The sequence below is a fragment of the Condylura cristata genome, unplaced genomic scaffold (genome assembly GCF_000260355.1).
Source record: "Condylura cristata isolate star-nosed mole 26May11 unplaced genomic scaffold, ConCri1.0 scaffold00025, whole genome shotgun sequence".
Taxonomy (NCBI): Eukaryota; Metazoa; Chordata; class Mammalia; order Eulipotyphla; family Talpidae; genus Condylura; species Condylura cristata.
Window position 1 is genome coordinate 28,186,264 of NW_004567126.1, and position 16,061 is coordinate 28,202,324.

Below are 16,061 nucleotides of genomic sequence, written 5' to 3' on the forward strand. Positions count from 1 at the left end.
GGGAATAGTTTATTAGCACAAATGCTGCAGATTCCAGTGCCAGCTGCCTGCCCGGTGTGTCAATCCGAGAGTCAGTTCTTTGTTCCTCACTCAGGCATTTGAGGTTTCTGTGGAGACGTGAAGCATACCGGACAAGGGGGGAGAGTGTATGTGCTGGTGGCCGCCCGGCCCAGCGAAGAACAAAGGTGCAGGGCGGGCGGCAGACAGCCTGCAGGGCTGGTTTACCTGCTTGCCCCTGTAGAAAAGCCTCTGAAGGCCTGGCTCCACGTGGAACAGCTCCTGGATCTTTCTCCTCAGCTCTTCCACCTTGGTCAGCCTGGACAGTGAGTCCACAGTGTGGGTCACCTTCCCATCCATAGTACGAACCTGGATCCACATGGTGTCTGCTGGTGCTGAGGGAGAGAGCAGAACCCCTGGGTCAGTTCCGCCAGTCACACCAGTCATGCCATAGGCTGGTCATTCCTGCTTTTGTCCAGTCTGTGGATACCAGGAAACTCCCGAAAGGGCCCCTCAATCCCTTAGGCCCTACTGACTGGGAGAGCGGGCTCAGGGCCCGGCGGTCAGTTAAGGCGTTAATGCACTAATGACCAGCCGCTGGAGGACTGCAGAGGGAGCTGCAATTAAGAGAAGGGCAAAGGCTGCTCGAACTACTCAATCAGATCCAGCGCCCCCCTAACCTAGCCGCCCCCCCACACACCCCGCCTTCTGGAGGGGCGCAAACACCAAACTACAGAGAAGTAAGGCGGACGCCGTCAAAAGGCGAGTGGCGGGGTTTGCTCGTGTGTTCGTTCATTCATTCATTCATTCCCCAGATGAATACTGACACGAGAGAAAAACCTCAAAGTCCCGCACGGTTCGGAACTTCCTAAGTCCCGGGGGAACTCAACAAAGTATGAGCAAGGAGGGGGATCTCGCCCGAGACTCGCTACCCCCAGACCCCTCTGCGGGGGAGGCCCCCTGCCACCCCCGCGCACGCGTGCGCGGCGGGGGCGGCCCCGCGGTGGCCATAGCAACCGGCCGCCCCGTCCCGGCCACCCCCGCGCGCGCCGCGCAACTCACCGCAGTTCCCCGGGGCCCCGCGCGTCGGCTCACTTTCTCCGGACCCCAGCCCACCGCCCCAGAGCCCCTCTTATACTCCCTCCCGCCCGTGCAGGCCACGCCAGCTAGCCCACGCCCACCCCCACCACCCGGACCGGCTCAGGGGCCCCGCGCGCCAAATCCCGCCCCCTTTCACTTGAGCCAGAGAGCTCATTGGCTTCGCAGCGCCCGACCGCTCCGCCCCGCTCGCTTCCCATTGGCGCATACGCGCCCGGGGAACTAAGGGCGCGCGAAATCGGGCCCGGGCGCGACAATTGAATCGCGGGGCGCCCCGCGCGCAGGCGCGGAGCCTGACATCCTCCCCCGCGGCTCGCCGGGCCCTCCCCCACACAGCCGGCAAGACCCCCGCGGGGCTCCGGGCATGTTCCGCTGGCCCTGGCCGGAGCCCGGTGTGCCCACGGCTACTCCTAACGGCCGACGGGGAGCCAGGCAGAGCCCGAGAACGCGAGCCGGACAGCCCCGGCGCGGGGCAAGCGTGCGCCCATGCTGGCCAAGCTTCCCGGGCAGCTCCGGAAAGTTTTGCCAGCTCTCAGCGCCTGGCGCGCCGCGTTCTCCCGGGCTGGGCTGGCACTGCTATCACCCGGGCCGCTCACCTTTCCGGCCGCCCTGATCCACTCGCCTGCCTGCGTGCCTGGCCCGGCTGGGGGTGGCGATGGAGCCGCGAACGTGGTTCGGGCCCCGCAAGGACGCGCTTGTTACCGGAGCGCCTGGACAGCCTGCACTGCCCACTGCGCCGGCTGCTCTGATTTTTTTTCCCGCGAAAACTCAGCGTTTGGGAGTTGCGGGGCCGCGGGAGGCCGTGCCCGGGGCGGGCGCCTGCCCGGTGATTGGCCGCCACAGTGGCGGGAAGCGAGAAAGGGGGTGGGGGGCGCCCCCGCCTCTGTCCACCCCCCCCCACTCCGCCCTGCGGTCCAAGGCCCCGCCCAGTACTGCGCGCTCTGTTGGGCGCACCCGGCGTGCAACGGGGCTTGGTGGCGGGACCTGGCCCCCCAACTTTGCGTGGCCCCTAGGAACAATCCCCCCCAGGCTAGAAACCCCTTGACTTCTTTAAATCAATTCGCACAACCCCCCTGTCCAGGCACCCACTGACCGGTAGGGCAAGGAAGGTCGAATCACTAGGGGGAGGGTGACAGGAGCAAATGTGAGGCCCCCCCTGCCCCCCGCAAGACCCCCTGTTCGTCCATAGCCGACCTAATCTCCTTTAGCTCCAGTTCTAGGGTCTGCAATTCCCACCTTACCCACCCGCAGGGTTTGTTTGCTGGTTTTCCCGCCTCCTTTTCCCGCCTTCCTGGGCTGTCCAGGAGGGCAGGGCCGCCCTGCCCCCTAGGCCTCGTCTCCTCCTCTCTGGCCAGTCTTGGGCATACAGTGACCCATGTTAGATACCTACAGAGTTCTTGGGCAGGGCGCTCAGAGCTAGGGGACTCAACAGACCCCCTCCTTTTGGGGGTCTCCAGAAGGGCCGATTCTGGCTTGGGGAGACAAGAAATGAATGGATAAAGCAAATCATTTCAGATGTTACTGATTACAATGAAGAAATGAATGCTTAAAACAATAGCTGGAGAGTGATGGGGTGGCCTTGTGGGGGTGGGGAGGGTCCATTTTGGTTAAAGTGAATGCTGTGGGCCTCCCTCAGCAGATACCATCTCAGCTGAGAAAAAGACCAGAGAATGGAGGAAGGAAGGGCAAGCTAGGAGGGCAGTAAAGGCTTACAGGTGGAGGAGGGTCAGCCAGGAGGCCAGTGTAGCTGGACACACTCAGCGCAAGGGAGCGTGCAAGCAGGTGAGATCAAAGGAGTATCCCAGCCGACCCTGCAGATTACCAGGAAGACTAGAGTTTTCCTTGAGCACAGCACACAGCATGGGAGGGCAGAGAGCAGAAAAGTGATGAGTTTTCTGTTTTTACATGGTTTCTCTGGTTTACTGTACATAGGGGTCCCTTTCATGTTGACGCTAGTACTTCTGCTTTTGTTTCCCCAAGTGGTAGACAGAATAATGGTTCTCCCAAAGTTGTGCACATCCTAATGCCTGGAACCTATGAATATGGTGCCTCCCATGGCAAAAGGGATTTTGCAGGTGGGGTAAAACTCCATCTCTTAGGATGATGGTCCTTAGACCAAATGCCTCCATATGGGTGAAGAAAGGCATGTGGGTCATGGAGACATCAAAAGTAGAAATTGGAATGTTGAGACCAAAAGGCAAAGAATTAGGAAGCTTCTAGAAGCTGGAAAAGGTTCAGTGGAAGATTCTCAGTTAGAACCCTAGAACTCAACTTTTGGGACACCTTGATTTTAGCCCCTTCATTCCCATTTTGATGTCTGGCCAATATGGAGAACAAATTTGAGTTGTCTTAAGCTGCTACATTTGTAGTAATTTGTTATAGTAGCCACAATAAACTAATACAGTTCAATTTACAAAGTCCAGAAACTGCTGTTAACTTTCTCCAACTTTAGGACTCCATCAGTGCCACTGAGTACATTTCTCAACACTCACCCATCCGTCATGGGTAGCCGGCACCACAGGTAGCGAGCAGGGAGTGATAGCCTAACCAAGTTTGTGAAGCAAATAAGATCCAAATTGATCACACCTGCTGCAGGAAGCTGCCTTCGTCCTGGGGAGAGCCTATCGTGTCTGTGCCTGCGGCTGCAAATCAGCACACCCAAAAGCAGGAATACACTCTTCACTTGTGTTTGAAGGCCACAACCCAGGTTGCTTAGATATCTGAAGTTAACACAGGAAGAGGTGTCTGGCTTTCCCTGCAGAAAAGATTGTGAGGGAGGGTGAGGCAGGGCCCCATTACTCAAGTCATTTCAAGAACGCCAGCAAGGTTGTTTGGGTAAAGAATGAGGTAATGTGGGTAGGTGACCATGCCAGCATCGCTTAAGCAGCTTACAAGCCTCTTAGAAAGACGTTGAGGTCCACAAAATGCATCCAATGTTAAGTGAAGGACTCAATAGGGACCATGAGTGAGGATGGCCAATGTCTGGAAAATGGACACTTTCTTTCTTTTAGATTTATTTATATATGCATCCAGAACTGAGGTAGAGGCCAGAGGTGCAGGGGGTGGTGAGAGGGTTCATCAGAGACAGAGTGGGGAGCAAAACAGGCAGAATGTTGAAGTACACTGTTGAGGGGAACAGCGGGCAAGACAGGAGAGGTCTGCTGCACCATGTGGGTCGCCTCCAGGGCAGGGAATTGAACTCGCACTGAAGCAGCTGCAGCTAGTTTGCAGTGCTGTGCCTTAACTCAATGCACCACCAGGGAGGACCAGAAAATGGGCACTTTCTAGACTTCTCTTGGTTTGTTGTCTCTTCCACTTGGGCACTAACCTACCCCTGCAAAAGAGACCAGGAATAACCCCTAGGGTGCAAAGGGTCTCAATTTCCTCTCTGTAACATGACATGCTCCTAAAGGTCATTAAGTCATTCAACAAATTTTTCTTGCCAACCCACCCTTGTCTGAACCAGACTTTAAGTCAAGCTGCCATTGGTGGACACAGAGAGAAAGACCCATACTGGGGGATGGAGGTGGAGGAGAGGGGCAGAGATGTCCTCTCTAATGGGGAGACACAGGCAGGAAGATGAAAGTTGGTTGTACAAGGAGTTGGTGCTTCATGACAGTGTCTATGTTTAGATGGAGCACACAATGCTTTGAGCATATTGAGGCTTTATCAGATTTTTTTCTAACACAGACTGGTATAAATAGACAGCCATTAAAATGATAATTGTTATATGTGTATCACCCCAAGCCCCTATGTGAACCTTGAGAAGGGCACATACCATATTTGTGGGCCACCCGTTAGAGCGAAAAAATACCTCTGGGCTCACCCTCAGGCCTCTGCATCTGTAACTGGAGCTCAATGCCTACTTCACCAGAGTGTTTGGAAGAATTCCTCAAACACAGGTCCCTAAACTCTGGCATGACTGGGATTCCCTGTGTGGCAGGAAAAGCAGGGTTTGTGATGGTTGTTTGTTTCCTAGGGGAAAAAAACAAACAAACACAACAACCCACCAGTCTATTCTTGCACAATCCAGTGAGGACTCTGGGATTTCCAAGCTGCCGTCCACCCAACATCCTTGCCTCCCGGAACCCTGGATGGATGATGTCACAGACAGGTGACCTCAGCTCAACCAAGGCATGGGGGAGGGAAGGATGTTTGTCTACTACCCTAACCCCCCATGTCTGTGGTGAAGTCTATCGAGTTAGTGCTGCCCAAGGATGCAATCTACCTGGCTGGCTCCAGCATAAAAGGGGAGGTGGTCTTAACCCTGAACAGCACACTTGTGGACCCCATAGTGAAGGTGGAGCTCGTGGGAAGGGGTTACGTGGAGTGGAATGAAGAAACCGGGGCATCCCGTGATTATAGCAGAGATGTTATTTGCAACAACAAGGCTGACTACGTGCATAAGACAAAGACGTTCCCAGTGGAGGGTAAGGACAAGACCAACAGCCAACCCTGGCCATAGTGGGAACCTGGGTCTGGAAGGGAAACCGCCTTAGGGATCAATAAACCCCCAGGGAAAGAGAAGTGGACAACCCCCCAGGAGGGAAGCCGCATAGAACAATAACCATCAGAGACACAAAAATAACATAAGAAGTGAGCCAGAGCCCAGACCCCCAAAATGAAGTTGCAAAGGAGTCACCCTGAAAATGCCATTCTCAGCCCAATAACCCCCTTTGGGTGGCCCTTAAAAACCCTTTCTGTGATTTTGCCCATAAACACGACTCAGTGAAACCCACGGAGTTCTGTGGCCGTAGGGAAGAGACTGGAGGCAGAAGGCAGGGGAACCTGTCAAGGAAGGATCCCACAATTCTGATCTCAAGGTGGGGAGACACATGTCCGTCCCAAAACGTGTTCACGAGGGCTGTATCTGGGTATTCCATGGCCAAGTTGAACACTTGGCCCATATTTGAATGAAATTTAATTTTAGACTCTAGATGGGTGGTTACGGAGGTTGCTTGTGACAGGGCTAAGCTAAACTCAGAGCTGGGTGGTGGGGAAGATGCTGGCCGGGGGATTATACAGGAAAGGAACGCAATTGTGTCAACTCTGTCCCCATTACCCCTTCCATAAAATGGGAGTAGGAGCGCTTGAGGGCTTACTGCATGTGAAGGGCTATACAGTGAGTGCTTACTAAGCGTTAGTCCTTTCAACCGAAACTCTCCCCAGCATTAGGTAACACCCTCTCCCACCCCAAAGCCTTTTCCCTAGAGCTTGAACCTGAAGCTGGCATGGGTTCACTCACACAGCTCTTGCCAGGAGCTCACAGGGTCACAAACCAGGCAGAGGACCCCCGAGTCTTTAGGGTTGCATTAAGTGCAGAAGAAATGATGATAAAGGGGTTTTGGAGAAATGCAAGCAAAATAAATAAATGGGGAGATCACAGAAAGGGGGGTAGTTTGAGTCCCACCCTGGTCCTCAGCCACCTCTCAACCAAGCACTTACAGTTTGCAATGCACAAAAGCCCAATGTCTATGAGGGCAGAGGTATTTGTGTGCCTTGCTCGCTGCTGTGAATGCTGCCTAAAACAACCTCTAGCACACAGTAGATGCTCAAGATTGTTGAATGAATGTGCAGCTGAATCGTGAAGGCCCACAGTAAGGGCAAGCAAGTGATCGGCCACACCGTGTACCTGACCAGCTGAGCCCAACCCCCAGTGTTTTCTTCTTGGATAAATATGTAGGGACCATGCAGGTCCCTCAAAGCACAGATCTCAGCCAAGCTCAGGGACAGACAAACCAGGTCCAGAACCTCCCTACCAAAACAATAAATGAAAGGGAAAAAATTCTAGAACCTTCTGATGGCATTGGTATGTTTTGCTTTCAGATAATTGGTTAAGTGCAGGCAGCCACACCTTTGACTTCCATTTCAACTTACCTCCCAGGCTTCTTTCTACGTTCACCAGCAAGATGGGCCACGTCTCCTATTTTCTGCAAGCTTCCTGCATGGGTCGAGAGCGCATCCTAGCCAAGAAGCGAATGTACTTGTTGGTTCAAGGGACTTCAAACTTCAAAGAAAAACCAGTGCAGGTAGACATGGGGGAGAAGCAGAGGTGGGACTTGTCCTCCAAGCTCCCCTGCAGGAAGGGGAAAGTAGGTGGGCAGGAGACAGAAAAAGCCCCAGTGGGGGAGCAAGACAGATATTGGCCACTCCCCAGTACCAGCACATTGTCAAAAGGGGACTCAGACACCAAGGCAAGAACTAAAGCAGCAGCTCTCACCTGGGGCTGGGGGGTGCCCCACTGGGGAGACTGGGCAGGATCTAGAGGGTGCTACTGAGTAGAGCCTGGGCATGCTGCTCAGACCTGCACAGTGCCCGGCACAGACCAAATGTCCCGGTGAGTCAGGACCGAGTGAGACCCTGGGGAGAGAGAGCCGGGGCACTTGTGCAGGTCCCGCCTGTGGCCCTCAGACATGCACCCCCATCGTCTAAGAAGCCAGGAAAAGGGGTGGCCTCCTAGCAGGGGAAAGGAAGGACACATGGCTTGGGTCTGCCTCAGTGGAGAGCTCGTGAAGGCCAGGTGCAGAGCCGGAAGTCCAGGTGGCTGGCGTATCGTTGACCAAAGTCACGTCAACTCCCTGGGGACTCCATTGCTACCAGACCCGTGTGGCTGGGAGGGCTGGCCTTTCCACTGTAGACGGCCAGGTTAAAACCCCTGTGCCCACCCACTCTGCTCTGTGGCCCTGTGCAAGGACGTTGCCTTTCTGTGCCTGCGTTTCCTTGTCTGTAAAATGAGCTCACAGATAAAGCCTGCTTCCTAGGAGCTAGAAGGAACAATGCGTAGATGGAATGCAAGTCCAGGGCTTTGCACAGTGCCTGGCATGGGTTGGGGGTGGTGGCGTGCCCCATAAATCTCGTCGCTAGTGGTGTTATTATCTGTGCAACAAGGATGATCACTAGCCCCGCCAATCTTATGGGATGACCCAAACAATCCCTAGAGAGGCTTGGAGGGGTAGATTGGCCCTGAGAGGATGTGCAGGCCTGAACGTTTAGCAGGTGCACTTGGCCATGTGTGTGACCTTAAGCAGGCGATGCCCTTCTGGGAGTCCTGCAAAGCTGCTTTGGGTGCAGGTTGCACAAGACTGGAGTTGGAGCAAAACGCTATAGCATCGGCTGGGGCCAGGTTGGAGATCTTCCAGCCGGGCACTTCCTCAGCTGATGACCTGGGGCAGTTAACAACACCTCACAGAGCCTCATCTGTCCATTGGGAATAATCGTGAAACTACTTGCCTTGTTAGGTGCTTGGGAGGAGAGTTAAGCACTAACTCGTTGTCTCCCGAGGACGTGCCCAGTAAGTAGGAAGGACGGACGCCATTCTCACAGCAACAAAGGGAGCTGTCGTTAAACTTTGAGAGTATGAAAATACTTTTTTGGGGTATTCAGTACTGTTTAACTAGACGGGGTAAAGGTGGCCTTTTTGAGAAAGTGACGTTTTAACAGAAAATCAAAAGAGGAAAGGAAGAAAGCCATGGGGCTATCCGAAGGTGGAGTCTTCCAGGAAGCAGCCCCAGCACGTGCAAAGGCCCTGAGGCAGTGCTATGCCTGGCTTGTTGGCAGAATAACAGGGATTCACAGCGCTGGAGCCGAGTGAGCAAAGGAGAAAGAAGGGAGGGGAGCAGCGCAGGGGGTGGGGTGGGGTGGGGCAGTTGTGCAGGGTCGTAGGTGCTGGGAGATTTGGGCCTTTCTCCTGAGTGAGAAGGGAGCCCTGAAGGTTGTGGGCAGAGGCTGTGGGGGTGGAGAAGCCAACTCCTTGCCGTTTTTCAAAGGATAGATGGTGCAGGCAGGGGGACACCGAGGTTACCTCTCTGAGTCAGGGGTGAAATGAGGGCGCCTGACCAGGTAGAAGTGCTTTCTCAGAGCAGCCAGAGGGGAGCCAGGCGGTGGCCCCCACGGCCCTCCGAGGCCCTGCCCTGTCCTCTCCCTGCCGGTGTCTCTTCCCTCTCTCCCTCCACCCTGATTCAGTCACACAGGCCTCCTCTTTGTTTCCGCCACATGCTGCATCCTGTCCCAGGGCGTTTGCCCTGGTGTATCCTCTGCCCAGAGCACAGGGAGGCAAATCAGCCCTCTTCGTTCTTCAGAGCTTTTTTTTTTTTTTAAGATTCATGTATTTATGCATACAAGAACAAGCCCAGAGGTGCAGGGGTGAAAGGACTCACCAGAGACAGAGCGTGGAGCAGAACAGGCAGATCCACTGAAGTACGCTGCTGGGAGAGCAGCAGGAGACAGGAGAGGTCTGCTGCGCCCTGTGGGTCACTCCCTGGCTGGGAATTGAACTGGTATTGCAGTGGCTGCAGATAGCTTCATAGTGCTGGAATGTAACCCTTGAGCCACCAGGGAGGGCCCTTTCTTCAAATCTTTACTCAGAAATCATGTTTTAACTCATCTGCTTTGCTGATGGGTAAATACATTGCCATAACCTCTTGGGAGGGCCATATGGCTGTATCTATCCAAATTAAAACTAATGTACACTTTGCTCCAGCCATTCTCTTCTAGAAATTTCTCTCTCTTTTTAAAAGATTTTTGTATACAGAACTGGAGTACATGCCAGAGGTGCAGGGGCAGTGAAAAGATTCACCAGAGACAACGTGGGGAGCAGAACAGGCAGATTGACAAGCTGAGGGGAGCGATGGGGAGACTGGAAAGGACTACTGTGCCATGGGGGTCTGCTCCCTGGCCGGGGATCGAACTCATGCTGCAGTGGCTGTGGGTAGCTTCACAGTGCTGTATTTAAACCCATTGCGCCACCAGGGAGGGCTCCTAGAAATTTCTCTTACTGATACTATTTCTCCGATGTGACATGAGCTCTAGACGTGTTGTTTGTAAAATGGCAAAGAATTAGAGCCAACTTAAAATGTGTGTGGCTAAGGCAACTATTAAGAGGAGAGATAATTAGCCCAAGGAATAATCTATAGATATTGTCAAGAGAAAAAGAAAGAAAACAACACAGAAAGGCGCCACGCTCCCTGTCGGAACTCAAAGTCCTGGGTTGAGGGAACAAAGCGAAGTTCAGCACGACGGGCCCAGCCGGCGCCATCAGCGGCAGAAACGAGGTGCGCAGGCGCGAGGGTTTCTGCAAGGGCAGCGGAGCCTGCAGCAGAAGCTGCCTCTAGAAGGACCCTGGCGAGCGAGGGGGAGCTGTCCCCTTCCATATTTTTAAAAAGCATTTTTGCTGCGATCTAACCACATGCCTTATAAGTCACCTTTCAAAGTTTACAGTGCAATGATTTTCAATGTTCACTGTCACCAACGTCCGTGTCACACCCTTTCATTACCCCTAAAAGAAATCTTGCATCTCTTGTGCAATTTTCCCATGCCACCCCCGCAACCAGAACCCGATTTCCTATCTCTCTGAATTTGCCTGCACGGCATTTCCTATACCTGGAATCACGCCCTGCGTGAGCTCTGACGTCAAACGTGCGCCACGTAACGCAGTGTTTTCACGTCCACCCACGCTGCACTGTGTCTCGGCGCGTCCTTGCTGTGGATGACTGGCTGACACTCGCTTGTGGGCTGCATCACATTTTGATTGTGATGGTTGATGGACACGAGCTGTTTCTATTCTTGGCTGTTACAAATCACGCCGCTGTTAACAGGTGTGTGCAAGTGTTGCGCGGATGTACCTTTGGCGGCTCTCGATTAGGTGCGTGCAGTGGCCTCGCTGAGTTACGTTAACTCTGTTTCTCCGTGTGAGAACATGCTGCAGCTTCCCACTAACTGCCCCATTTTTCACCCCACCAGCAGCAGGTGAGGGTTCCAATTTCTGCACATTTCCACTACTCTTTGTACCTGTAGAATTTTGAAAGCCATGACCCATTGCTTGGGTCATTGCATGACCCAAGCTTAAGTACCATTTGAAAGAAAATCTGTCCCAAGAACTTTCCTCACTCTTAGCTCTGAGACCCCGCCTCCTCTTCCTTTATCTCATTGCTCTTCGCTGCCCCTATCAGAAATGACCTGGTTCATTATCAAGTGCATCGTTGATTTACATCGTCCTACCAGGGTAGGGGTGGAGCTGGTCTTTGCTTACCATGGGCTTTCTTTGAACTTGGACCCAAGTTAATATGAGGAAACACTGAGTCAATGAATCTTCCCAAAGTGTCATATATGCCAAAGAAAACGTGGGGTTTCAGTAAACCCCCCCCCCCCATCTAGGATAGCCAATGTTGGCATCACACATTACCATTCTTGGGAATCAGGGCCCTTTGGCCACCTGGCCTGGCCTTGCCTGGGGATCTCTGCCAGGGCCCTGCTGGTACCTCTTGGCACCACCTTCAGGACTGAGATAGAACTACCAGCTTCAGCCTGAATTAGGGCAGCCAGTTCCTAACACCTGCAGGGTCCTAACGCATAAAAGGAATTTTCGAATAAGACTGGAGGGATTTAGAAGAGGAAGACCTAAGAGAGGCAGGGGCCAGAAGAGGGCAGGAGGTGAGGTCAGAGGTCAGGGCTCAGTCTAAGGTCTCTAAGAGGAAAGACAGAGGACCTGCAGGAATGATTTTCAGATCTTGGCTGTGACCCACTCAGTAGTAGGTTGCAAAATCAATTGAGCCAGTTGCAAGGATATTTTTATAAAATGAAAGAATAGGCAAGATCAAAGTAAAAAATATCAGGGAAAAAATCAAGCTTGTGGGTTGCAAACTTAGTTGTATAAAATAAAAAATGGAACGGAGACTAAAATAAGTAGAATAGAAAATATTTAAAAATCCATTTGGTGAGTGTCAATGAACACTTTTTAAATGAAAAGCTAGAGGAGAATATGTCAAAATATAAATTTGGTGGGTGCAACAATTTTGATTTTATAAAATCAATGAGTAAGACAAATTAGAATAGTATTGAATAAGTAGAGTAGATAGGATTTAACAAAAAAATATATATATATGGTAGGTTAAACCAGCTAACTTTTATAAAATTTTTATTTTTTAAGATTTATTTATTTATGCATATAGAACTGGGGTGCAGGGACAGTGAGAGGATTCACCAGAGACAGAGTGCGGAGCAGAATAGCCATATTGATGAAGTACACTGCTGAGGGGAGCAGCGGGGAGGCAGGAAAGTTCTGCTGCACTTTGTGGGTCACCTCTGGGATGGGAGATTGAACTTGCACTAAAGCGGCTGTGGCCAGCTTGCAGTGCTGCGCTTTAAACTGCTGTGCCACCAGGGAGGGCCCTAAAATTTTTATTTTATAGGAAACAAACCATAGGAAAAATACTCTAAGTAGACTAGAAGTAACAAAATCATTTCAAGGGGTTGCAGACTTTTTAAAAAGAATAAATGTAAAAGAATAAAGTAAATTTAATAATAAATTTAAAAGAAGAAATAGAATAGAATAAAGTAAAATTGAAAATATCAGTAGACATAATAAGTCTCAATATTATGTCATATTGTGTATTTTATTTATCTTTCATAGATGTAATTATAGCTTTGTGTCCTTTGCCATGATATTAAAAGCTATGTTTCAAATATGAGTTGTGGTTAAAAATAAAATAATAATGTAGGTCAAATACACTATGTAGCTACAAAGCCTAAAATATTTATTATCATGCCCTTTACAGGAAAAAATTGCCAAGTCTGTGCCCTACAGCAGTTCTTCCTTGTGCATAAGCCCAAGAAAAGTGTTTTCAGGATGCTCCACCTAATGCTTTCATGATATCAAATCCATGGAAACAATATCTCGATGTCCATCAAGAGGCGGGTGGGGCAGTTACTGTGTGATACCTGCACTTGTCATCACGAAAACAAATGAATGGGAAGGACAGGCCGATGTGAGTGCTGTACGGATGCAGGATGTTGAGCTAGTAAAGCAAGCCGCTGGGAAATACATAGCCTGATTTATTCCGAGTATTAAAACATGTAAAACAACATCATATCTCGCATCGCCTTCCTGATAATGTGAAAGTGCACGAGAGTGACATTGAGTTGAGAACACAGAACCCATGCGATTTCAGTCCAATTGGTAGTTTTCTTCCTTTCTTTTTTTTTTTAAAGATGTATTTATTTATGCATACAGAAGGGGGGTGCAGGCCAGAGGTGCAGCGGCAGTGAGAGGATTCACCGGAGACAGAGTGGGACTGCTGAGGGGGAGCAGCAGGCAGATCAGGAGAGGTCTGCTGTGCCATGTGGATCACCTCCAGGGCCAGGGATCAAACTCACACTGAAGCTGCTGTGGCCAGCTTGCAGTGCTGCATCCTAACCCACTGTGCCACCAGGGAGGGCCCAGTAGTTTTATTTCTTAATGATTGGCAGATATCTTTAGACTTAAAGTATTCTTTACACATGTTTCCCTTAAAACTATATATGTTGTTATATACAATGGAATATTACTCAGCAACCAAAAAAGAGAAACACATGTCTTTTGCAGCAACTTGGATAGAGCTGGAAAAGATCATGCTTAGTGAGATAAGCCAGAAAGAGAAAGAAAAATACCGGATGGTTTCACTCATAGCAGGAGTATAATGGACCAGGCGAGAAAATAACAAAAATAATGAACAACCATGGACCAGAGACATTCTGTGGGGGTGGAGTGGGGAATGGGACCAAAAACGGGGGAGGGGGGAAGGGAGGGAAATGCACGGGACTAGGGTGGTGGCACAGGGGTGATTTGGTGATGGGAAACCCGTGGGGATTACAATTGAGATGAAAAAAAAATGTGCAAAATGATGTAAAAATAAACTTTTTAATAAAAAAAAAAACTATATATGTTGTTTAGTTCCCTGCATGAATGGAATAAGAGAATGCATGTGTGGGACAAAGATAACAATTACTATAACATTCAGGGTTGTTGTACTTTTGGGGAAGAGGGAGAAGTTAGGCTTGTGTGAGAATTTTGGGGGCAAAACTTGCACATTTCCACTTCTTGACTTAGGTGGAGTTTAGGTGGAGTGGTCATAATAATAAAATAAAATAATTCACAGGAGTATACATTCCTTTCGTAGGGTTTTTGTGGTTGAGCTATATGTTCTTATAGTGGTTAAGGGTTTTTGGAAAACTCTTAGTTAGGATCAACAATTAGGCATTATCAAGTCACACATTAAGTCTACTATACATGTGACTTTATCTGCAATCCAGCACGACTTGATACATGAACTTCATTACGAGGCATTTTTTTTTATATTTATTTTTTTTTCCTTGAGTATTTTTTTTATTACAAAGTTTATTTTTACATCATTTTGCACATTTTTTTTTCCATTACGAGGCATTTTTAAGCACTTGAAGCACATTACGTCATTTCCACTCTACCCTTTGCTTTTCATGACTCAGGGCCTGTAGAGTTTTCTGCAGTATTTGGATAAACCAGAGGTCTAAAGCTTAGACAGAAAGACATTCCCTGTCTCCCAGAAAACTAGGGCTCAAAGAAGTCAAGTCACTTTTCCAGGATATACGGCAGTAAGTAATGGAGCTGGGGATTAAGTCAGGACCTTGTGGATTTCTTAGACCTATTTGACAGATAAGGAAATTGATACTCAGGATGGCAAAAGGCCTTGATTAAAGACGATTGTAGGGTCTGGAGTATAAAATCCTGAAGGCTTCAGTGCCCCTCACAGGAGTGTCTCCGAAGGCCTAGAGATTGTGGGAGGTATCAAGGTGGAATATTCGGTGGGTGGCGCTTGTGGCCATGATCCCCAACCGTTGTCTGCCTCCCCCTTTTCCAACTTCTAGAATCCCCTGTTCGTGCAAACTGAGAAGAAGGTGTCCTATAACTGCTGTAGTCAAGGAACCATCTGCCTACAAATCCAGATGGAGAAGAACATCTTCATGCCAGGGGAGAGGATCGTTTTCACCACAGAAATCAACAATCAGACCAGCAAGTGCATCAAGACCGTCATCTCCGCCCTCTATGCCCACGTGCTGTACAAGGGCTTCACGCCCAACGCTGAGCAGCGGTCTCGAGTGGACAGCAGCGAGCTGCTGCGGCAGGAAGCCAACACCCAGATCACACCCTTCAACACCACCAAGATCGTCAGCGCCTTCAACCTCCCTCAGGTGCTGTCCGTCAGCAGCAGCACAACAGATTGCGAGATCATGAGCACTCACTACGAGCTGGTCAGCACCGTCCACCTACCCTGGTCCCTCACCAGCGTGAAGGCCAAGGCCCCCATTATCATCATCAGTGCCCCAGTGGACTCAGACCACTGCCCTCTGCCAGGGGAGGGCGTGTTAACCTGTGAGCCAGAATCTGCAGAGTTAAGTACCCAAATTTCTAAAGAGTAAAGACTTTATCAGTCTCTACCTGTATTTCTTACCTAAATAATTTTCAGAGGATCCTGGGTGTGGGTAGCACATTGCTTGCAGCCTTCCAAGCTCCAGTCAGTGTGGCGTCCACTTCTCCCATCTGTAGAAAGTTCAGGAGCGGATGGGGAGGACAAAGGGAATCTTCCTGGACTCAACCTCCAGAGCCAGCCCCTCCTGGCTCCCACACCACCCGGACCGCTGGTCCTCTGCCCTCGGGGTCCCTGCTGAAGTCTGCTTGGATGATCAGCTGCTTCAACTGAGAGGATTATGGGGTGCCCCCAGCACCAAGTGGTGGGGACCAGAGATGCTACTTATATCCACTTCGGTCCTCTTAGCTCCTGATCTTGTCCTCCAACTTCTATCCTCCTGGAAAAAAACACATCCAGAATGCCCAGTTAAATTTGAATTTCTGAGGAACAACACTTTTTTTCGTATGTCCCAATGCTGTATTTGGGATTTGTTCATGTTTTTTAAAAAAGCATTCATCATTATGTTCTGATGGAACTAGGTATCCTGGATTTTACCTGGCAACCCCATTCCCTAAGCAAACACAACATATCTAGCATAAGTCAGGCCACCTCACTCCTCTACTTGAAATCTCCTTTGGGCCCCCAGGGCACTCTGGGCTAAGACCCCGCTAGGCCAAGACTGAAGGAATAGGCCAGAGTATGCCTGTTTGGGGCTGACGAGAGAAAAGAGCTCCCCAGTTACCCAGGGGATACAATGTACTCCCACCT

At 50.5% G+C, this 16,061-nt stretch overlaps 2 protein-coding genes and 1 pseudogene across 2 annotated transcripts in view; 2 read left to right on the forward strand and 1 right to left on the reverse strand.

The window, feature by feature from the left end:
- Nucleotides 1-378, reverse strand: part of UHRF1 (ubiquitin-like with PHD and ring finger domains 1) — a 32,017-nt gene extending 31,639 nt beyond the window's left edge. The window contains exon 1 of the mRNA XM_004688874.2: nucleotides 226-378. Within this exon, the coding sequence (XP_004688931.1) occupies nucleotides 226-378 (153 nt within the window). The remainder of the gene's footprint in view (nucleotides 1-225) is intronic.
- A 1,333-nt stretch (nucleotides 379-1,711) lies between these two features.
- Nucleotides 1,712-2,108, forward strand: LOC101627870 (annotated as a pseudogene).
- Nucleotides 2,109-5,272: 3,164 nt separating this feature from the next.
- On the forward strand, nucleotides 5,273-15,280 carry ARRDC5 (arrestin domain containing 5). Its single transcript, XM_012729533.1, is given in 4 exon segments — nucleotides 5,273-5,525; nucleotides 6,922-7,124; nucleotides 14,752-15,215; nucleotides 15,217-15,280. Coding segments are annotated over 4 exon segments (984 nt in total).
- The last annotated feature ends 781 nt before the right edge of the window (nucleotides 15,281-16,061 follow it).